The 21165-nt window shown below is 69.4% G+C and overlaps 3 protein-coding genes across 10 annotated transcripts; 2 read left to right on the top strand and 1 right to left on the bottom strand.

Moving 5' to 3' along the window:
- Positions 1–355: 355 nt before the first annotated feature.
- PCYT2 (phosphate cytidylyltransferase 2, ethanolamine) lies at positions 356–8905 on the top strand. Of its 3 annotated transcripts, none has more exons than XM_029056792.2 (13): positions 356–496; positions 4562–4650; positions 5173–5334; positions 5663–5729; positions 6835–6919; positions 7034–7078; positions 7269–7407; positions 7588–7670; positions 7792–7869; positions 8232–8297; positions 8393–8458; positions 8565–8653; positions 8747–8905. In XM_029056792.2, the coding sequence occupies exons 1-13, from the start codon at positions 423–425 to the stop codon at positions 8856–8858; spliced, it is 1155 nt and encodes a 384-aa protein (XP_028912625.1). In that variant the 5' UTR covers positions 356–422; the 3' UTR covers positions 8859–8905. The 3 variants fall into 3 exon arrangements, with proteins under 3 accessions (XP_028912625.1, XP_028912626.1, XP_028912627.1); XM_029056793.2 differs by having other exon boundaries at positions 358–496; positions 8762–8905; XM_029056794.2 differs by lacking the exon at positions 356–496 and adding an exon at positions 1388–1477.
- Positions 8906–11128: 2223 nt separating this feature from the next.
- Positions 11129–16213, bottom strand: ANAPC11 (anaphase promoting complex subunit 11). 6 transcript variants are annotated; one of them, XM_029056797.2, is made up of 3 exons: positions 16133–16213; positions 13967–14090; positions 11129–11355 (listed from the first exon to the last, which is right to left on the bottom strand). In XM_029056797.2, the coding sequence occupies exons 2-3, from the start codon at positions 14073–14075 to the stop codon at positions 11210–11212; spliced, it is 255 nt and encodes an 84-aa protein (XP_028912630.1). In that variant the 5' UTR covers positions 14076–14090; positions 16133–16213; the 3' UTR covers positions 11129–11209. The 6 variants fall into 6 exon arrangements, with proteins under 6 accessions (XP_028912630.1, XP_028912631.1, XP_028912629.1 ...); XM_029056798.2 differs by having other exon boundaries at positions 16101–16159; XM_029056796.2 differs by having other exon boundaries at positions 16096–16155.
- A 399-nt stretch (positions 16214–16612) lies between these two features.
- On the top strand, positions 16613–19910 carry ALYREF (Aly/REF export factor). Its single transcript, XM_029056795.2, has 6 exons — positions 16613–16912; positions 17134–17289; positions 17958–18105; positions 18905–18968; positions 19191–19371; positions 19474–19910. The coding sequence occupies exons 1-6, from the start codon at positions 16631–16633 to the stop codon at positions 19486–19488; spliced, it is 846 nt and encodes a 281-aa protein (XP_028912628.1). The 5' UTR covers positions 16613–16630; the 3' UTR covers positions 19489–19910.
- Positions 19911–21165: the final 1255 nt, after the last annotated feature.

The following is a 21165-nucleotide window of genomic DNA, read 5'->3' as shown; positions in this document are numbered from 1 at the left end:
CGCGGGGCGCCTGCGCGGCCCCGCCCTAACCCCCCCCCCACCGCGGAGGCGGCAGGTCATCGGTGGGCGGGCTGAGCGGCCGGTGCGCCTGCGCGCGCGCTCCCGCGCCTGCAGGGGGCGGGGCCCGAAGAGGGGCGGGGCGGTATCGCGCGGCGGCGGGTGGGCGTGTCCGAAGGGGGAGGCGGCGCGAGACCCTGCAGGGCGCCTGCGCGGCCCCGCCCTAACCCCCCCCTCCCCGCGGAGGCGGCAGGCCATTGGCGGGCGGGCTGAGCGGCCGGTGCGCCTGCGCGTGCCGGGGGCGGGGCCCGGAGCGTCTGCCGAGCCGAGCCGAGCCGAGCCGAGCCGAGCCGAGCCGAGCCGAGCCGAGCCGCGGCGCAGCAGAGGCGGGCGGCGCGGCGCTGCGCGGAGGCCGCTCGGGGCCGATGATCCGGAACGGAGGCGGGGCGGCGGGGCCGCCGCGGGAGCGGCGCAGCGTGCGGGTCTGGTGCGACGGATGGTGCGTCCCAAACCCCCCTAACGGCCGGCGACCACTGGCAAGGATGAGGGGTCCCAGCGCTGCTCCAAGCGCTGGGCTGGAGCTGGAGCTGGACCGGGAGCCCCTCGGGGGGGCGGGGGCGGCCCTGGCTGCGGCCCCAAGCGCCCGATCGCAGCTCGATCGGAACCGCTGAAGGAATCCGGGAAGGTCCCCTCCTCCGGGAGGCCTTCCCGGCCTGGGCCCTCCCTTCTTTCCCTCCCCACTGCCCGGCGGTTCTAGAGATTCGTTCATGCACTCGAGAGTATTTATTGAGCGCCTCCTATGTGCGGAGCCCCGGACTAGGCGCTTGGAAGGGACAGACCGGCCACGGATAGCATCCGTTCCTCCGTTGGCGGTGTCGTCCACAGCCACGATTCTCTCGATGGTGGTGACGCCTGACGTTCTGCTCCGTGTGCGTCTCCCCCCTTCTAATAGCAATCATGATGGGCCCGGTTAAACCCCTCCTATGCGCCGAGCCCCGTCCTAAGCGCTGGGGGAGACGCAAGGCTCACCGCCCTCATCCCCCATTTTCCAGCTGAGGTCACCGAGGCCCAGAGAAGTGAAGCGACCGGGCCAAAGTCGCCCAGCTGACGAGTGGCGGGGTCGGGATCCGAACCCACCACCTCGGACTCCCAGGCCCGGCCTGTCGCCACTGAGCCCCGCCGCTTCTAATGTTGGTATCTGTTAAGCGCCGACTGTGTGCGGAGCGCTGTTCTAAGCGCCCGGGGAGACACGGGGGAACCGGGCCGGGCCCCGCCGTCCGCGGAAGGGAAGGGACCGGCCCGGGGTCCCACGGAAGGCAGGGCGGAGCCGGGGTTTGAACGCAGCGCTTGGCACATAGTGGGGCCTTCGGAAATACCGGCACCGACCTCTGACCTCCCAGCCGCCGCGTCTCCGGAACGGCGACGTTAAGCGCTCACCAGGCCCCGGCGCCGCGAAGAGTCACCGTCGTCCTCATAAATGGTAATAACGAGGACGACGATGGTATCTGTTAAGCCTACTAAGCGCCAGGCACTGAGAATGATCATAATAACGGCGATGGGGTCTGTTAGGCGCTTACTAGGTTGCCGGGCACCGAGAATAATAGTGACGACGATGGTATCGGTTAAGCGTCTGCTCCGTGCCGGGCCCTGAGGTTGTCCTTTCCCAAGTGCTCTGCACACGTCAGTAATAATAACGTCGGTATCTGTTGAGCGCTCACTACGTGCGGAGCGCCGTGCTAAGCGCTGGGGTGGACCCAGGGGAGTCGGGTCGCCCCACGTGGGGCTCACAGTCTTCATCCCCATTTTACATCAGAGGGAACGGAGGCACAGAGAGGTGAGGTGACTCGCCCACAGTCTCACGGCTGCCAAGTGGCAGAGCCGGGATTCGAACCCATGACCTCTGACTCCAAAGCCCGGGCTCTTTCCAAAGAGCTCTGAGTAGATACGATCGAAAGAATGACTTGGTGCCAGGCACCGGTAACACTGAGACCGTAAGCCCGTCGGAGGGCAGGGACCGTCTCTATCTGTTGCCGACCTGTCCGTCCCAAGCGCTTAGTCCAGTGCTCTGCGCAGAGCAAGCGCTCAATAAATACTATTGAATGAATGAATGAATGAATTTGTTAAGCGCTTACTAGGTACCGGGCACTGTTCTAAGCGCTGGAGTGGACACGAGGTTATCGGGTTGGACAGAGTCGCCGACCCACACGGCGCACAGCCTTCAACAGGAGGGGGTTGAAGCCCCATTTGTGAACGGCATCTGTTGAGCGCTTACTACGTGCCAGGCGCTGTACTGAGCGCTGGGGGAGGTACAGGGTTATTAGGTCGGTCACGGTCCCTGTCCCAGATGGGAGGGAGAACAGGGATTGAATCCCCATCTTCCAGATGAGGGAATGGAGGCCCGGAGAAGCGGAGTGACTTGCCTCGGGTCCCGCAGCAGACGGGGGTGGGCGGAGCGGAATTAGAACCCAGGGCCCCTCGTGCCCAGAGCTCTCCCCTGGGGTCGCGCTGCTTCTCCCTTCCCATCCCAACCCCGCGACCCTCGTAGCCCTCTCCGGCGGTAACTTAACGCGTGGCCGAGGGGAGAGGGCACAGTCTGAGAGTCAGAGGGTCACGGGATCTAATTCCACCTCCGCCACGTATCTGCTGGGTGACCCCGGGCCGGTCACTTCGCCTCTCTGGGCCTCCGTGACCTCCTCTGTAAAGTGACGTTGGAGACGGTGAGCCCCGTTTGGGACGGGGACCGGGTCCAACCCGCTCTGCTTGTCACCACCCCAGTGCTCGGTACAGTGCCTGGCACATAGTGAGCGCTTAACAGATACCATCGTTTTTGGCGGTAGTAGGGGACTCCCCGGGGCCAGGGCTCGGCCATGCCGTCCTCGGGGCCCAGCACCGAGTAAGTGCCCGCCGGGGAAGAGACCACGGATCGACTGCCCGGTTCTGGTGTCGCCTTGAGCCTAGCTTGTTTTCGAGGCCCAAGATAAAGCTGTGCCCTCTGACCGGGAAAAGAACGGAGGCCGGAGGCAGGTCACAGGGGTGGGGGAGCAAAGGTTTGAATTCGAACTCGAATTTGGCAGCGGGACACAGGGCGCGGCGGGGCAAAAACCCCAGGCAGCAATCGGGGGAAAAATACAGTCACAGAGGGTTTATTGTCGGGGCAGTTTGGGGTGTGAGAGAGGAAAGATTAGCAGCCGCTTTGCTGTGTTTTCTCACGGCCCCCCCAGCTCTCCAGCCCAAGCCTTTCCCAAGGAAGCAGGTCAACTCCAAAGATCTGCCCTTTTTTCTACTTTAAGGTATTAACCGCACACTGTGTGCCAGGCCCCGTACTGAGCGCCGGGGCGGATCCAAGCAGACGGGGTCGGACGCGGTCCCCGTCCCGCGTGGGGCTCGCGGTCTCCGTCCCCGTTTTCCAGATGAGGACCGGACCGTGTCGCGGTACCGTCCTCTCCCGGGCGCTCGGTCCGGTCCCCCGCACGCAGTAAACGCTCAGTAAGTTGGATGGATCGGCGGAGGGTCCGACAGGGTCTGGAGACCGCCCCCCCCCCCCCCCCCCGGCAGCCGCCTCGGGTCACGTGGGCCGCCGTGATTTGTCTGTCAGCTTCGGCGCCCACGCCTCCGCCCTTCGCCCCACTTGGGTGGTTGGACGGCGCTGGCCGGAGTGCTTGGCGGAGCGCCCTCTCCCCTCCGGGCCCCTCCCCACCTCTACGGTCGGGGGCCGGGGGGCTTCGTTGCCGGGAATCGGTTCACGTGCCCGCCGGAGAGGGAGCCTCCGGGCGGGGGACCGTGTCTGTTCCGTCGTCCCCCCTCAAGCGCTTAATACAGCGCTTTGCACACGGGAGTGCCTGATAAATACGACCGTTATCGATAACAAGGGTAATGGCGATCATCCCCGTTTTCCAGATGAGGTACCCGAGGCCCAGAGAAGCGAGGCGACCCTCCCCACGGTCCCACAGCAGAGTGGTGGAGCGGGGATTAGAACCCGGGTCCTTCTGACTCCCGAGCCCGGGCTCTACCCGCTAGGCCACGCCGCTCCTGGGGCGCTCGCTGTGCAGAGCACAGACTCGGTAGTCACGTCCCCCGCCCTCAACGAGCTGTCCGCCGAGCGCTCGGTACAGCGTTCCCCACGCGGTAAGCGCTCAGTACGTACGTTGGAATGGATACCGTCTGCGTACGGTGTGGCTCGGCGGAAAAAGCCCGGGCTTTGGGGTCAGAGGTCACGAGTTCGAATCCCGGCTCTGCCGCTTGTCAGCTGCGTGACTGTGGGCGAGTCGCTTCGCTTCTCTGTGCCTCAGTGACCTCCTCTGTCAAATGGGGATGAAGACCGTGAGCCCCACGTGGGACGACCCGATTCCCCTGTGTCTACCCCGGCGCCGAGAACGGCGCTCTGCCCCTAGTAAAAGCGCTTAACGGATACCAGCGTTATTATTAAGTCCCGGCGGAATGACGGCCGGATCCCGTCCCGGATGGACGGCCGGATCGGCGTTTGCCGAGCGGGGCGCCCGGCCGGGCCCGACGCGGCCCCCCCCCGGACGTCCCGGGCCCCACCGCGCGGCCTCTGTCTCCCCAGCTACGACATGGTCCACTACGGGCACTCCAACCAGCTGCGCCAGGCGCGGGCCATGGGCGACTACCTCATCGTCGGAGTCCACACGGACGGTGAGCGGCCAGGCCGGCGGCCCCGGTCTCCCCGTCGGAAGGCGGGCTCGCGCGCTCCCCTCCCCGCCAACCGCCCACCGCCACCCGCCTCCACCCCGGAAGCTCGCTGCGGGCAGGGGTCGGGTCCTTTCGCTGTCCTCTCGTCCCCTCCCAGGCGCTCAGTACGGCGCTCTGCACACAGTAAGCGCTCACTAAATACGACGGGAGGGAAGGAAGGAACCCGGGTTAGGGGTGGGGATTTCCTCTGGGCTTGGGCGTGTCTCCGTCAGGATTTTGAGCTCCGTGGACACCCCAGGGTTCGTAATAACGGTATTTGTGGAGCGCTGACTATGGGCCTGGCACCGTTCTAAGCGCCGGGGGAGATGCAGGCCAATGGAGCGGGACCCGGCGGGGCTCACCGTCTCGATCCCCGTTTTCCGGATGAGGTCACTGAGGCTAGCCCCACCCAGCAGACGGGCGGCGGGGGCGGGGGGGATTAGAACCCGTGACCTCCCGCCTCCCCGCCCTCTGCCGTTGCTCCAGAGGAGATCTCCAAGCACAAGGGCCCGCCGGTCTTCACCCAGGAGGAGCGCTACAAGATGGTCCGGGCCATCAAGTGGGTGGACGAGATCGTGGCCGGCGCCCCGTACGTCACCACCCTGGACACCCTGGACAAGTACGACTGCGATTTCTGCGTCCACGGAGGTGAGCGCGGGGGGGGGGGGGGGGGGGGGAGGGAGACGAGAACGGTCGCGAGGAGGGCGCCCGCCAAGCGCCCGCTGCGCGCCGGCCACCGTGCCGAGCGTCGGGCCGGACGCGGTCGATCCCCGTTTCACCGCCGGGGAGGCCGAGGCCGCCCGGCTCCGCTCCCCGTGGGGAGGGCGTCGCGTCTTCCCCCCGCGCCGCGGCCTCCGCGCGCTTGGCTCACTCGGTCCCGTTTTCTGAGCGCTTTCCGGGTGCCGAGCGCTCGGCGCGGCGGTGGGCGCTCGATGGACGGGCCGGCCGCCTGACGGGGCGGTCCGCTGCTCCCCAGATGACATCACCCTGACGGTGGATGGGCGGGACACTTACGAGGAGGTGAAGCAGGCTGGCAGATACAGGTCGGTGCCGGCGTCCTCCCCACCAGCCTCGGGGGCGGGGGAAGCCTCCTTTTATCCCGGAATGCCGGCGCGGCGCGGCGCGGCGGAGAGAGCCCGGGCCTCGGAGTCAGAGGTCACGGGTTCGACGCCCGGCTCTGCCGCCCGTCAGCCGCGTGACCGTGGGCGAGTCGCTTCGCTTCTCTGGGCCTCGGTGACCTCGTCTGGAAAGTGGGGATTAACCGTGAGCCTCACGCGGGACCACCCGATGACCCCGTACCTCCCCCGGCGCTTAGAACGGTGCTCTGCACATAGTAAGCGCTTCACAGATCCCGACGTTATTATTGTGCGCGCGCCCGCCTGCTTGTGTGGCCCCCGGCTGCTTTATTAATATTATCAATAGCAGTTTATATCGTACCGTTATATTTTATTATAACGATTATGGTATCTGTTAAGCATCTGCTACGTACCAGGCACTGTACCGAGCGCCGGGGTGGATAGAAGGAAATTCGGTTGGACACATCTTTATTATTAAGAGTAGTCATCGTCGTCACGGCGTTTGTCGGGCGCTTAGTACGTGCCCGGAACCGTACCGAGCGCTGGGGGAGATACAAGGGAAGCAGGTCGGACCCAGTCCCCGTCCCCCGCGGGGCTCGCGGACTCCATCCCCGTCTTCCAGATGAGGCCACCGAGGCCCGGAGAGGCCAAGTGACTGGCCCAAGGCCACGCAGCGGGCGAGTGGCAGGGCCGGGATCGGAACCCAGGTCCTCGTGAGGCCCGGGCCTGCGCTCCGGCCACTTGGCCGCGCCGAGGCCTCCCCCTGCCCCGGGCTCTCTGCCGTTCACACCCACAGGCCAGGAAGGGGCGATCCAGGAGCCCCGCTCCCGGCTGCCCTTTTCGGCCGGCCCCGCCCGTCGCTCCGTGACCTCGGGCGAGTCATTTTACTTCTCTGGGCCTCACGTCCTCATCCGTAAAGTGGGGACGGAGACCGTGAGGCAGCCCCACGGGGGACGGGGACAGGGTCCGACCCCATTCGCCCGTATCCACCCCAGCGTTTAGTATGGTGCCCGGCGCCCCCCCCGCCCCCCCCCCCCCGCCACGTGTATCCATGCGTGTGCCCGTCCCGCAGGGAATGCAAACGCACCCAGGGCGTGTCCACCACCGACCTGGTCGGCCGGATGCTGCTCATGACCAAGGCTCATCACAGCAACCTGGTGAGAGGAGGGTGGGCCGTCCCGGGGGCCGGCGGGAGGAAGCCCACCGGGCCTGGGGGTGGGCCCTTCCCTCCCCTTCCCTCGCCCCCAGAGCCCCCGGTTGTGTGCCCACAGGAGGTACGGTCGGAGTACCAGGAGTACACGGACAGTTTTGGCAAGGTGAGTGACGGGTCGGGTGGGGGCGGGGGGGTCCATCCCGCCTCTGGCCGGGCCCCGGGATGAGCCCCCGTGGCTGGACGCGTCTGTCCGGCCGGGGGGCCCGGGGGAGGGAGGCTGCCCGGAGGAGGAGGAGGAGGAGGCGGCGGCGGGGCCCGCCCGGGCCCCCTCTGACGGTCGGCCGGTCCGGCAGTGCCCGGGGGGCCGCAGCCCCTGGACGGGCGTGTCCCAGTTCCTGCAGACGTCCCAGAAGATCATCCAGTTCGCCTCCGGGAAGGAGCCCAAGCCGGGGGACACCATCATCTACGTGGCCGGAGCCTTCGACCTGTTCCGTATCCTTCCTCGGGGCCTCCGGCCCCGGCCCGTTCCGGGGGCCGGGGTGAGGGGGGCCGGGCCGGGGGTGGGGAGCCCCCTCCCCCCTCCCTCCCGAATCCCACACGGAGTCCCCAGCCCCCTCCCCGCGTCCCGCCGGCCTTCCCACGGTGCCCGGGGCCCTTAACCGGCGCGCGCAGACATCGGCCACGTGGACTTCCTGGAGAAGGTCTACCGGCTGGCCGAGCGGCCCTACGTCATCGCCGGCCTCCACTTCGACCAGGTCGGCTCCCGCCGGGCCCCCGCCCCGGAGGACTGGGGGTCGGGGGGACCGGGCCGGAGGGGGGGGGGGGGGCGACCCTCCCGCCCCCCTTGACGGGCCGCCCCCCCGCCTCCGCCCGTAGGAGGTGAACCACTACAAGGGCAAGAACTATCCCATCATGAACGTGCACGAGAGAACGCTGAGCGTGCTGGCCTGCAGGGTGAGTTGGGGGGGGACCCTGGGGCCGGGGCGCGGCCCCGCCTCGGCCGTACCCGATCCGCCTTGCGTCTGCGTTTGGCGTTTGGCACGTAGAAGGCGCTTAACGAATGCCACCGTCGTTATTGTGATTATTATTGTGAAGAGGAGGATTGAGACCGTGAGCCTCACGTGGGACGGGGACCGTGTCCGACCCGATTGGCCTGTGTCCGCCCCGGCGCTCAGAACGGCGCCTGGCACACAGGACAAGTAAACGGAGGCCATCGCTGTTATCATCACTGTGATCCGGGAGGGTCTTCGGGCTGGGGGGTGGGGGTCGGCGAGCCGGAGGAGGTGGCGAGGCTCCTCTTCTCCCCCCCCGCCCAGTACGTATCGGAGGTGGTGATCGGAGCCCCCTACGCCGTCACGGCCGACCTCCTGGATCACTTCAAGGTCAGCCGGGGCCGGCGGGAGGAAGGGGCGGGGGGCCGAGGCCGGGGAGGGGGGAATTCTCCGGCAGGGCCCGGAGCCTCGCTCCGCCTCCTCAGGTGGACCTGGTGTGTCACGGCGAGACCGAAGTGGTTCCGGACAAGGACGGCTCGGACCCTTACCAGGTGGGCTCGCGCGCGCCTCCCCCCCGGCCCCGCGCCGAGCCCTGACCCCGGCCCGGTGCGTCGAGGGAGCCGGGGCCTCACCGGCCTCCCCCCCGGCCCCCCGCAGGAACCCAAGAACCGGGGCATCTTCCGGCAGATCAGCAGCGGCAACGACCTCACCACCGACCTCATCGTGCAGAGAATCATCAAGAACCGGTGAGCCCGGCGGGCGGGGGGAGACCGAGGACCCGGCGGGGGGGCGGGGCTGGCCCCGGGCCGGGGGACCCCGGGGGGCCCCCCCCGGCTCAGCCCGCCCGATCGCAGGCTGGAGTTCGAGGCGAGGAACCAGAAGAAGGAAGCCAAGGAGCTGGCCGTGCTGGAGGCCATGAGGAAACGGGAGGAGCTGACCTCGCGGGACTAGCCCCCCGCCCCTCCCGCCGCACGTGAAGGAGGAACCCGGGGAGCCCCCCCCCCGGCCCCCCTCCCGCCCCGTCCCCCCCTCGCCGCCCCCACCCCTGGATTTTACCCCCGGCGTGGGCCCCCGTCCCCGATGCCCAGATTTTAGAGGCCCTCGGGTACGGAGCGGGGGCCGGCGCGCCCCACGGCCCGGGTTTTTAGACCCCCTCGGGCACCCGGCGGGGAGGGTCGCCCCCTTCGCCCATCCCGACGCCTAGATTTTAGACGCGGTCGGACCGTCGCCCCCCGCCCCCCCCCCCCCCCAGAAAATGGCTCCGACGCCCAGGTTTTAGACGCCCCCGGGCACAGCGGGTGGGCTGTCGCCCCTTCAACCCGTCCCGGTGCCGGATTTTTAGACCCCCAGGGGCGGAACCCGTCCCCGCGCCCGGACCCGGGAGTCCGTAGGGCCCGCGCCACAGACCGGTGCCCCCGTGAGGGCCCCCGCCCCCCGGCCGCGTGCGTCGGACCGCGGTCGCCCTGCGCCCCGGCGTGCGGGATCCGTCCCAGGCCCCCCCGACCCGCCCCGGTCGACTGGCGGAGCACTAAACTGACGCTTTATCTTTCCGCATCCCCGCCCCCTCCCTTATTTATGCGGAGGGAGCCAGCCCTCTGACCCCCCGCCCGCTCCCGTCGACGCCGATTTCACCTTAAAGCGCGCGCGAGAGAAGAAGCGGGCGGACGGCCCCGTGTGGAGGAGGAGGCCCGGGGCTGACTCTGAGCCTGCTGCGCATCACCCGGCTCCCCCCCGGGGCTCGGCGAGATCCGCCATCGCGGCCCGGGCCCCCGTACCCGTCCCGGCTTCCGCCGCTTGGCCCCGGGGAAGGGAAGAGCTCGGCCCGGGGCCATCCCCCCCGCCCCCCCGGGCCGTCGCAGGAGAGGAGTGACCCCCGTCAGTGACCTCTCCCCGTCCCCGTACGGACTTCCTGTTCGGGTTTCGTACGGCGCTCGGCCGGCGTACGTTTCTCCGGCGGCGGATCGGAATAAACCGCGACGAAGAAGCCGCCGTCTCCGGGCCGGGCCCTCTCCGGCTCCTCTGTCAGTCGAGCCGCCTGGCGGGTTCCGAGCGCCGGACTGAGCGCCTGGGAGGGGACGATCCGACGGGATCGGCCGGCTCTTCGGCCTCCGTCGCCTGGTTCCGGGTCCCCTCCCTCCCCCCCGCCCCTCTCTTTTAGACGGCCCGGGCCCCACGCTGAGCGCCGCGGTAGATGCAGACTTAACGGGGTTGAACGCGGTCCCCGTCCCCCGTGGGGCTCACGGTCTCCATCCCCATTTTCCAGAGGAGGGAACCGAGGCCCGGAGAAGCGAAGTGACCCGCCCGAGGTCAGACGAGCGGCAGAGGCGGGATTAGAACCCATGACCCTCTGAACCCATGACCCTCTGACCCCCCGGGCCCTAGCCGCTAGGCAAAAGCCCGTCCGCTCCGGCTCCGCTCCAGACGACACCCAAACGCCTCCCGGATTTTTCGGGAAAACCCGCGGGGAGAATCCCACCCCCCGGGGAGTCGGCATCCTCCCCTTCCTCCAACCCCCACCCCCACCTTGAAGCTTTGGGGAACCCCCCCGCCCCGGGAACGCCGTCCCCTCAGCCACCCGGGCCCGCCGCCTCACGGCCCCCTTTCCCGTCCGTCTGCTGCCCGCTCAGCAGATATCGAGGAGTTGAGTGAATCCGCCCGAGTTCCAGGGACCGGCTCTCGGGCTTCCACCGGGCGGCCCCGGGTGCCCGCCGATCGGGTATCTATTGAGCGCTCCCCGTAGGCCCGGATCGTAGACGCGCTCCCTGCCTTCATCGCCTACTCTGTGCCAGGCAACGTACCGAGCGTCTGTTTGGGAAGAGTAGAGGAGGGAGAGACGATCCCTGCCTTCGAGGAGCTTACTCTCCGTGGGCCGGGCACCGTGGGGAACGCTCGGGAGAGCAGAGGAGGGAGGCGCGATCCCCGCCCTCGAAGCCGTCGCGGACCTCGACGGGGGCCGCGGGGGCGTGTGGGATTCCCGTGTGGGGGTCCGCGGGGACAGATGCGGCGTCGGGCCCCTCTCGCTTCCCTCTCCCGATTACCCGGCCTCCCGCCCCGTCCCGTCCCTCCGGCTTCTCGCCTCGGCCTCCCCCCGGCCGCCGCTCGGCCCAGATGTTTATTCGGCACGGAATCTCCCCCGTCGGGCGGGCAGGCGGCCCCCGGAGAGCCGCCTCACACACGCCCCCCCCCCCGGAACCCCAGAGCCGGGCGAGGCCGAGGCGGGCCCCGTTGCCACCTTTTAATGAATTTAAAGTTTTCCGCAGAAGAACGGCGACGTTTCCGGGGGGGGGGGGGGGGCGGGTCCGTCACTCCTTGAACTTCCACTCCTGGCGGCACATGGGACAGTGCTGCTGGATCTGCTGGGAGTTGAGCCACTTGAGGATGCAGTGCATGTGGAAGCAGTGAGAGCACTGGCCCCAGACCAGGGGGCAGTCGTCCCCGGGCACCTTGCCTGCCACGAGCAACGCCGCCGGTTAGGGCCGCCCGCCCGGCCCGAGCCCCGCGGGCCGCCGCCTCCCCCTCCCGGGTCCCCCCCACCCCGCCGGGGGGCACGACTCCCTTCCTTCCACCTCAACGATGGTAATAATCGCGATCGCGGTACTCGTTGAGCGCTCGCTATGGGCCCGGCCCCGTTCTGAGCGCTTGGGGGGGGACGGAGGAGGGAAACCCGATCCCCGCCCTCGAGGAGTTTTCGCTCCGTGGGCCGGGCGCTGCGCTAAGCACCAGGGAGGTGGGATCCCGGCCCCTAAAAAGCTGACGGTCTACGGGGTCCCGGGCACTGTACTAAGCGCTGGGGAGAGCGGGAGGGGGAGACAGGTGGAGCACGGCCCGGCGGCCGGAGCCCGGGCTTGGGCGTCAGAGGACGTGGGCTCCGATCCCCTCTCGGCCGCCCGGCCGCCGTGCGACCTCGGGCAAGTCGCTGTGCTTCTCTGGGCCTCAGTTTTCTCCTCTGTCGAATGGGGATTAAGACCGTGAGCCCCACGGGGGACAATCTGATCACCCTGTCTAATAACGATGGCGTCTGTTAAGCGCTTAACTGGGCGCGAAGCACCGTTCTCGGCGCTGGATCTGGAACGGTGCTTGGCACCTAGTAAGTCCCTTGTCCCACGTGGGGCTGACGGTCTCAAGCCCCACTGCACGGAGGAGCAGACTGAGGCCCAGAGAAGCGCAGGGTGAGTTGGCCCAGGTCACCCGGCAGCAGACAAGCGGCGGAGCCGGGATGAGAACCCAGGACCTTCTGCCTCCCAGGCCCGGCCTCTACCCACTAAAGCACGCTGCTGCTCCAGCCGCGGGAGGGCCGGGTCGGGGCCTCCCGGCCCCTGAAAAGCCCCCCGCCTCCGGGCGGCCTTCCTGTGCCCTCTCTCCCTTCCCTCTGAAGCGCCAAGCCGCCGGGGGGAGAGGAGGGGGCGGCGGAAAGAGCTCCGGGCCCCGTCCCCCCACCCCCCGCCGTCGTCGGCCCGCCGTCAATCCTCCGGAGGAGGAGGTCCGCGGCGGGGCGGAGGAGGCGGGCACCCGCCTCGATCGGATCCGAGAAGGGACGACCTTTAGCCCCCGAACGGCTGCTCTTCCGGGTGGCGGCGGGGGAGGGAGGGAGGGAGGGAGGGAGGGAAGGCCCCGCTCCGGGCCCCGGGGAAGGAACCCGGGCCGGGCACCCGGTCGCCCTCGCCCGGGGCGGCTTCCACCGACGTCTCTCACAACGGAGCCTCACGTGGGACCCGATGACCGTGCATCGTGCTCGGGACCGGGCCGGGCACGTCGTGAGCGCCGAACGAGAACCGCATCATCGTCCGCGTTCCGGGCCGTCGGGTCGAACGCGATCCCGGCCCCGCGCGGGGCTCGCCGTCCAAGGGGGAAAGGGACCGGGTCTCGGGTCCCCGGTCGACGGGGGAGGACGGCCGAGGCTCAGAGAAGCGGGGTGACCCGCCCGAGGTCGCGCGGCCGACGGGGCGGAGCCGGGGCCGGCACCCGGGCGTCCCGATTCCCGGCCCCGGGCTCCCTCCGCCGAGGCTGCTACTTCGGTCCCGGGCCAAAAGCCGTTCGGTCCCGGAGAACGGGCGGGAGCCGACTCCGATCCCATCCCGCTTTCGGGTCTTGAGGGGTTTTCCATCTACCGCGTCCCGGGGACTGTACTGAGCGCTCCGGAGAGCACAAGAGAGTTAGCAGACCCCATCCCTGCTGGTGAGGATTCGACGACCTACGCGCGGAGCACTGTACTGAACGCTTGGGAGAGTAAAACGGCGACTTCGGATCCCTGTTTTCGGTCGTTTCGGGCTGATCTATCGGCTCTTCTCCCCGGTTCCTCCTCCCGCTTCCCGAAAAGAGAACCGAAAACAGGCCCGGACCGGCTCCCGAGGACTCTCCCTTCCCCTTTCAGGCTGGGAGCCCCGGGAGGGGCGGGGGGAGCGGGTCTGATCCGGGCCCCGACGGTCACGGGACCTGGGTTCCGATCCCGGCCACCTGACCGCCGTGTGAGGCCCCGGGCGAGTCCCCTCACCTCTCCGGGCCCCCGACGCCTCGTCTGTACAATGGGGATTCGATCCCCGTTCTCCCTCCTCCTCGGACGGCGAGCCCGGGTGGGACGCAGACTGTAACAATAATAACTGCGGCACTCGCTAAGCTCTTACCACGGGCCGGGCGCCGTACCGAACGCCGGGGTGGTGACCAACAGATCGGGTTGACGCAGTCCCTGTCCCCCGTGGGGCTCACGGGCTCAGTCCCCATTTTCCAGAGGAGGTCCCTGAGGCCCGGAGAAGCGAAACGACTTGCCCGAGGTCCCACGGCAGACAGGTGGTGGAGTCGGGATTGGAACCCACGACCCCCGACTCCCAAGCCCGGGGTCTTGTCACTTTCACCCCGCTTCTCCGGCGCTTCGAAACCCCCCGTAACCTACGGGACCGTGGGTATTTTCCCGGTTCTAAACTCCTTGAGGGCCGGGGGCCGGGTCTACCGACCCCGTTGAACGGGACTCCCCCCCAGAGCGCTCAGTCCGGTGCTGTGTACACGGTAGGCGCTCAAGGGATACCGCTGACTGAGGGGTCCGGGGGCGGGGCGGGGGGGCTTACAGTCGGGACAGCAGCCGTTGAAGGCCATCCTGCAGATTCCGCAGTTCTCGTCGTTGGCCACCCAGAGCCAGGAGGCCACTCCGTTCCAGCACTTGATCTTCACCCTCATGGCGGCCCGGGGTCCCTGCCGGGCAGCGGAGAGAGCGCGTCGTTACCGTCGGCCGGGGGTCCGCCCTCCCGACGGACCCTCTCCTCGATCCGGTCCATTCGAGGGCTTAGTACAGGGCTCGGCGCGCGGTAAGCGCCCGATAAATACACGACTGAATGAATTCAGTCGACGGGCTGGGGCGGGCCTCGGGTCTGGAGCCTTAGAGGCCCGGGGCCGGGACGGTGCCGGGGCGGTAGCCGAGATAGGATTCGGGCTGACCGAGCACCGGGGACTAGAAGCAGCGTGGCCTAGCGGGCCGTCACACCGTTTCCTGCTGTTCGGCACTTTCCCGAGCGCTCAGCACAGTGCTCTGCACACAGCCAGCGCTTACTGAACGCGACTGACTGACTGAATAGTGGCTAATAATGATAACGACGGTATCTGTTAGGCGCTTACTATGTGCCGGGCACTGTTCTAAGCGCCGGGGGAGATAGAAGATAATCAGGTTGGCCCCCTTGGGGCTCACGGTCTTCATCCCCATTTCCCAGATGAGGGAACCGAGGCACAGAGAAGCGCAGTGACCGGTCCAGAGTCACCCAGCTGACGAGGGGGGGGAGGAGGCGGGCGCCGCTTCTCACCGTGAGCCCGGGGCCTGGGAATCCAAAGGACCCGGGTCCTCATCCCCGCTCTGCCACCGATGTGCCGTGTGGCCTCGGGCCAGTCGTCACTTTGCCTCTCTTGGGCCTCGGTTCCCTCACCCGGAAAACGGGGATGGTCGAGACCGCGAGCCCCAGGCGGGACGGGGACCGCGTGCGACCCGGTGAGCCCGTTATCTCCGCCGGCGCTCCGTACGGTGCCTGGCACACGGTGAGCGCACCGCGAGGCCATCACTCACCCGCCGGACTTGGAAAAGCCACTCGACTCGGTAAAATGGGGGCGGCCATCCCTGTTCTCCTTTTATACCTCGGGGGGCGGGGATCGCCTGCTACCCTACCCGCCGCGCCCGGGACAGCGCTTGGCGCTTGGTCGACGCTTAACCACCGCCCCCCCCGATGGTTCACACCTAATCGGGCCCCCGGGAAGCGGGTCCGAGGGAAACAAGCTGTGGGAGCCGAGAGATCTCTTCCCGATTTCGCTGGAAATTCCTTCATCCGCTCGGAGTTCCAGGGACAAAGAGAGGAGACCGAGGGCGGGGCGACTCCCAGCCGTTTGGATTCTTCTGGGAAAACCCAAGGGATGCGGCCCGCCGCCTTTCCCAGCCTCTCGGCCCAGGCTGACCCGGTGGACGGGGAAGGGGCGGCGGGCGGGCGGGGTTCGGGGGCTTCGTGGTCACCTGTCCCCGCCCCGCTGCCCCCGATGAATTAGGGGCGCTCGTTAAGGGCTCACCGGGTGCCCAAACGCTGTGCTAAACCCTAGGGCAAACAGTCAGCTCCCCAGCTCGGCTGAAAAGGGCCGGGCCTGGGAGTCGGAGGACGTGGGTTCTAATCCCGCCTCCGCCACTTGTGGGCCGGGTGACCTCGGGCGAGTCGTTTCGCTTCTCCGGGCCTCGGTTGCCTCATCTGCAAAACGGGGACGAAGACTGGGAGCCCCACGGGGGACGGCCCGAGGGCCCTGTATCCACATCGGCGCTTAGAACAGTGCTGGGCACCTAGTACGCGCTTAACCAATACCGTCCTTACGATGGTGATGATGATGATTATCAACAGCCGGGATGACGGATGGACGCAGGGTTGACGCCCGTCTACTTGTTTTGTTTTCTGTCTCCCCCCTTCTAGCCCGTGGGCCCGTGGTGGGGCAGGGAGGGTCTCTATCCGTTGTCCGATTGTCCTTTCCGAGCGCTTAGTCCAGTGCTCCGCACGCAGGAGGCGCTCAGTAAATAGGCTTGAACGAATGAATGAGTGAATGAGTGAATGACTGACGGACGGGGCCGGCCGAGGCGCGGGCCGGGATGGCGCCCCCTGGCGGCGGGGGGCGGGAAAGCTCCCCCTCCCTCCCCCCCCCCCCCCCGCCAGTCCCCTCTCCCGCCTCGCGTCCCCCGCACCTCACCGCACCGCACCGCCCCGCACAAGGCCCCGCACCGGCGCTTCCCCCGCGCGGCCCGAGGCCCCACGACACCTTCCCGCCGTCGCCGCCGCCGAGGACGACGACGAACGGGCCCTCGAGGGAGGGGAAGGGAGGGAGGCGAGACGGCCGGAGGCCTTCAGCCCCCGCAGCCAATGGGCGCCCGGCCCGCCGGCCCCGCCGACCAATGGGCGCCCGGCCCGCCGACCCGCCGGCCAATGGGAGGCCGCTCGGCCGGCCCCGCCGGCCAATGGGAGGCGGCGGTCGTCCCGCCTCCGCCCCCTCCTCGCCGAGGGCCGCCGGCGGCCTCCCGGAAGCGTCCCGCGCGCCGGCCGAGGCGGAAGTGACGCGCCTGCGCGCCGAGGCCCGGAGAGCCCGCCCGCCCGCCCGCCCGCCCGCGCGCGCCTGCCTCCCCCCCCCTCCCTCCGCGCGCGCCTCCCGCCCTCCCGCCCGCCCGCCCTCCTTCCTTCCCTCCCTCCCTCCCTCCCGCCCTCCCTCCCTCCCTCCCTCCCGCCATGGCCGACAAGATGGACATGTCCCTGGACGACATTATCAAGCTGAACCGGAGCCAGCGGGGCGGCCGCGGCGGGGGCCGGGGCCGGGGCCGGGCCGGGGCCCGCGGCGGCGGCGGCGTCGGCGGTTTGGGCGCGCAGGCGGCGGGCGGCAGGACCGGCCGCGGAGGCGGCGGCGGCGGCGGCGTCGGGGGGCCCATCCGCAACCGGGCGGCCATGGGCCGAGGCGGGGCGGCGGCCGGGGCCGGAGCCGGGGCCCGGAACAGGCCCGCGCCCTACAGCCGGGTGAGCCTCCTCCGCCGACGGGCCGGGACCGGGCCGGGGGGCCGGGGGAGCGGGGGGCCGGGGGAGCGGGGGGAGCGGGGCCCTTTGTTCCCCCGAGGGCGGCCTGGCGGCGGCGGCGGCGCTGAGCTTCCCTCCCCGTGTGTCCCCTTCCTCTCTGCCCGTCCCTCCCTCTCTCCCTCCGTCCCCGGTGTTCCCGGCCCGGTTCTCCGCGCGGGCCTCAGCCCAAGCAGCTCCCGGACAAGTGGCAGCACGACCTGTTCGACAGCGGCTTCGGGGCGGGCGGCGGCGGCGGCGGCGGCGGCGGCGGCGGGGTGGAGACCGGCGGGAAGCTCCTCGTCTCCAACCTCGACTTCGGCGTGTCGGACGCCGACATCCAGGTGAGCGAAGGGGCGGAACGCGGGCCGGGCGGCTCCCCGTCCCGACACACGTGGACCGGCGGCCGGCGCCCCTCGCCTTTTCCCTCCTTTTTTCCGGGCGGCCTGGGGGCCTTCCGCCCCCCCCCCCGGGCCGCGTGATAGCCGCAGGGGCCGCTAGACGCCCACCACGTGCCGGCCGCCCCGCCTCCCGGTTCTCATCCCCTTTCCGCGCCCGAGGCCCGAGGAGGCGGAGAGGCCGGCCCGGGATTAGAACCCAGGCCCCGGGCTCCACCCGCTAGGCCTCCCCTCGCCCGAGCGGGGCCCGCCGCTCGGCCCGACTCCCGGCCCGTCCCGTTCATTGGCGCGGTAGCGTCTACCGGCGCTTACTACGCGCGGAGCGCTGGACCGAGCGCCCCTCGGGACGCGTCTCCCGCTAGGAGGGCCCGGAGGCGGCCCCGCCGGGCACCCGCGGCGGAGGGGTCCCCTCTCCGTTTTCCGGCCCCTCGTCGGGCCGGAGGAGAGCGGGGCGCGGCGGGAGCCGGTGGCTCGCCCTCCTTCAGCCCCACCTCCTTTAGAGAGAGCCAGAGCAGGCGGGGCGCCCCTCCGGGAGGAGGAGGACGACGGCTCTCGGGGCGTCGGGGAACCCCCCCTCACCCCCGTTCTCCTCGCGCGCGCGCACGCCCCCCCAGGAGCTGTTCGCCGAGTTCGGGACGCTGAAGAAGGCGGCCGTCCACTACGACCGGTCCGGCCGCAGCCTGGGCACGGCGGACGTGCACTTCGAGCGGAAGGCGGACGCCCTGAAGGCCATGAAGCAGTACAACGGGGTGCCCCTGGACGGTAAGCCGGGCCCCGGGGGGCCGCGGGCGGAGGGGGGCGCCGACCGGGCCCCGGCGGCGGGGGTCGGGTCGGGGCCGGGCGGGGGGCGCGCGCGGGCTCGCCGGCCCCCCTCCCCCTCCTCCCCCCCCCCCCCCCCGCCGCCCCCGCCCCACCCGGCAGGAGGACGCTCTCCCGCTCCGGCCGGGCCCGCCCCCCACTCTCCCCTCCTCTGTCTCTCTTTTCCCCGTTCGCCACCTCGCGCGTGCCGCCCCCTCTTCCGGCCGGGAACAGGCTCTGGTGAGAGCCCCGTCCGCCCAGCTCCGTCCCTCCTCCCCTCCTTCAGCTCCTTCCTGAAGATTCCCTCCCGCGAAGCCTCCCCAGAGCCTCCATAATTGCACCTCAAAGAGCTGGGCTTTAATGGTAACGAAAAAGGTACCGCGTCCTCCTCCCGCCAGGCCCAGCCCAGGGTGCGCCGTCCCCCCCCGTCCCCTCCCGGCCCTCCTTCCCCCCCCGGCCCCCCGCCCCTCATCCCCCACCCCCACCCCGAAAAAAGCCCACCCATAAGGGGGATGCGTACATTAGCCGGCGAGCTTTTTTTTTCTCCTTTTTTCCTTTTGGTTTCTTTCCCCGCCCCCCTCCTTTCCTTTTCGTTATTTTGGTTTTGTGCATCTTGGTCTCCCCTGAGGGGCTTCCTCCTTCCCTCCCTCCCTCCCTCCCTCCCCTCCCTTTCCCGACGTCCGGTCCGGAGCGGGCCCGTCCCCGCGGACGCCAGCCGACCGGTCCCCCTCCCCCTCCTTCTCTCCCTCCCGCCGGCCCGCAGGTCGCCCCATGAACATCCAGCTGGTCACGTCCCAGATCGACACGCAGCGGAGACCCGTGCAGAGGTGAGCGGGGGACGGGGGGGGCGGCCCCGGACCCTCCCCCGCCTCCCCCGGTGCCCCGCGACCCGCCCCCGGCTCCCCCGGAGGAGCGGCGAGGGCCCGGGCCGGTCGCCTCGCCGGGCCTCGGTTCCCTGGTCCGGAAGACGGGGGGTGGGGGGGTGTGGGGGTCGCGAGGTCCGGCGCGTAGCGAGCGAGCGCTCAGCGGACCCCGCCGTTTGTCCCCAGCATCACCAGGGGCGGCATGATCAGAAACCGCGGCGGGGCCGGAGCCTTCGGCGGCGGAGGGGGTGCCCGGAGAGGCAGCCGCGGCGGGGCCCGGGGCCGGGGCCGGGGGGCCGGCCGGACGTCCAAACAGCAGCTCTCCGCAGAAGAACTAGACGCACAGTTGGACGCTTACAATGCCAGGGTGAGCGCGCGGACCCGGGAAAGGCGGCGGGGGAGGGGACGCGGGGCGGGGGGCGGCCGGGACCCTCCCCTCCTGACCGCCGCGTTGCCTCTTCCTTCCCAGATGGACACCAGTTAAGCCGTCCCGCCCCGCCCCGCCCGCGTGGATCCGACTCCGGACACCTCATTCCATGCTCCCAGGCGGGAGGGACGGGGTACTCGTCGTGACCCGGGCCCCGCTACCGAGGGTGGATTTGGTTTATTTTACATTTTGAGATAGGTTTTAAAACTCATGTAAAGGTTTCGTTGTTGGGGGGGGGGGGGGGGTGTTTTTTTCCCTTTTGTTTCTTGGATTTTGTTTTTTCCTCGTTTGGTTCTCTTTTTTTTTTTTTTCCAGTTTGGTTTGGTTTTTTTTTGGTTTTTTTTTTTTAATTTTTAATTCCGAAACAGACCTGTTTTGTACCAAGTTATTTTTGGGATAAATTTTACCCGTTGCCGTTGTGGAGAAGGTGGCGTTTTCACCTTGGCCATAATAAAATAGAAACGTGTGTAGGACCTTCACCGGCCGTTCCGTGGAGCTGGGACGGGGGGGGGGGGGGGGGGGCTTCTCTCTCCCGGCCCCCTTCTCTCGGACACGGCGGCGGGCCGTGGATTCGGGTTCCTCCCCCCCCGGATCCGAATCCGCCCGCCGGTAGACCGGCGGCGGTGTGGACGAGTTGTTGGTCGTCCCCGCGGTGGGCGGGAGAGGGGGGCCGGGGAGCCTCGCGAAAAGTCTTGGGGGGCGGCCGAGATGGGGTCCGGGGGGTCGGGCCCCCGGGCCGTGGCGCGGGCCGGTGCCGGTTCCTGGCCTCGAAACCAGGCGGGGAGTCCTGGCCTCCGTCTCCTCCCTCCGCGCCCATCGTAGTAAGAGTCGTGGGATTTGTGAAGCGCTTTCCCGGGCCGGGCACTGTACTGAGCGCTGGGGTGGTGACGGGGGGGGTCTCCGTCTCCCTTTTACCGAGGAGGGAACCGAGGCCCGGTGAGGTGACCCGCCCGAGGTCGCCCAGTAGACACCTGAAGGAGTGGGATTAGAACCCGTGACCCATATCCCAGGCTGCTTAGAGCGGGCCAGTTGGCGGGGCGGGAGCCTTCCGTGCGCCCGGCGGGGGCGGTGCCCATCGGGCGCGCGTTGCGGAGCCGGCCTTTCCGAGCCGCCGCCCCTCTCTCCCCCCCACCGCCACCCGGGTTCGAGAGACGCGTACGGGCCTCCGGTCCGGAATAAGGAACGCGCTCTCGGCATGGGAGCCACCCGAAAGCCAAAGCCCAGCCTCTCTCCCTCCCTCAAAACTCAAATCCCCCACGCGGGCCGGGAAGTCCGACCTGGTTTCCCGCGGCCTGGGGGGCCCGCGGCAGGAGGGCCGGGCCGGGGGAGGGACCCGGTGGCCTATTTCCTCCGGGCCCCGATTCCTGGCCCAGTTGTCCCGCGGTCGGGGACGGCTGCTTGGGAAGGCGGTTGGGGGAGGGGGTGCCACCCCGGCCGGATGGAGGCCAAAAGATAAAGCGTGGTATCTTAAGCGCTTACCGTGGGCCGGGCACTCTACTGAGCTCCGGGGTGGATGCGAGCAGATGGGGCCGGACACGGCCCCCCGTCCCACGTGGGGCTCACGGTCTCGATCCCCATTCGACAGATGAGGGAGCTGAGGCCCGGTGAGGTGACTTGCCCGAGGTCCCGCAGCAGTCGGGGGGGGGAGCCGGGACGAGAACCCAGGTCCCTCTGACTCCCGGGCTCGGGCTCCGCCGCGCCGGCTTTGGGCCGCTAAGGAAGGCTCCCCGAGCG

This window comes from Ornithorhynchus anatinus, unplaced genomic scaffold (genome assembly GCF_004115215.2).
Source record: "Ornithorhynchus anatinus isolate Pmale09 unplaced genomic scaffold, mOrnAna1.pri.v4 scaffold_264_arrow_ctg1, whole genome shotgun sequence".
Taxonomy (NCBI): Eukaryota; Metazoa; Chordata; class Mammalia; order Monotremata; family Ornithorhynchidae; genus Ornithorhynchus; species Ornithorhynchus anatinus.
The sequence above is the reverse complement of the archived record's forward strand: the minus strand, read 5'-3'. Positions and strand labels throughout refer to the sequence as shown.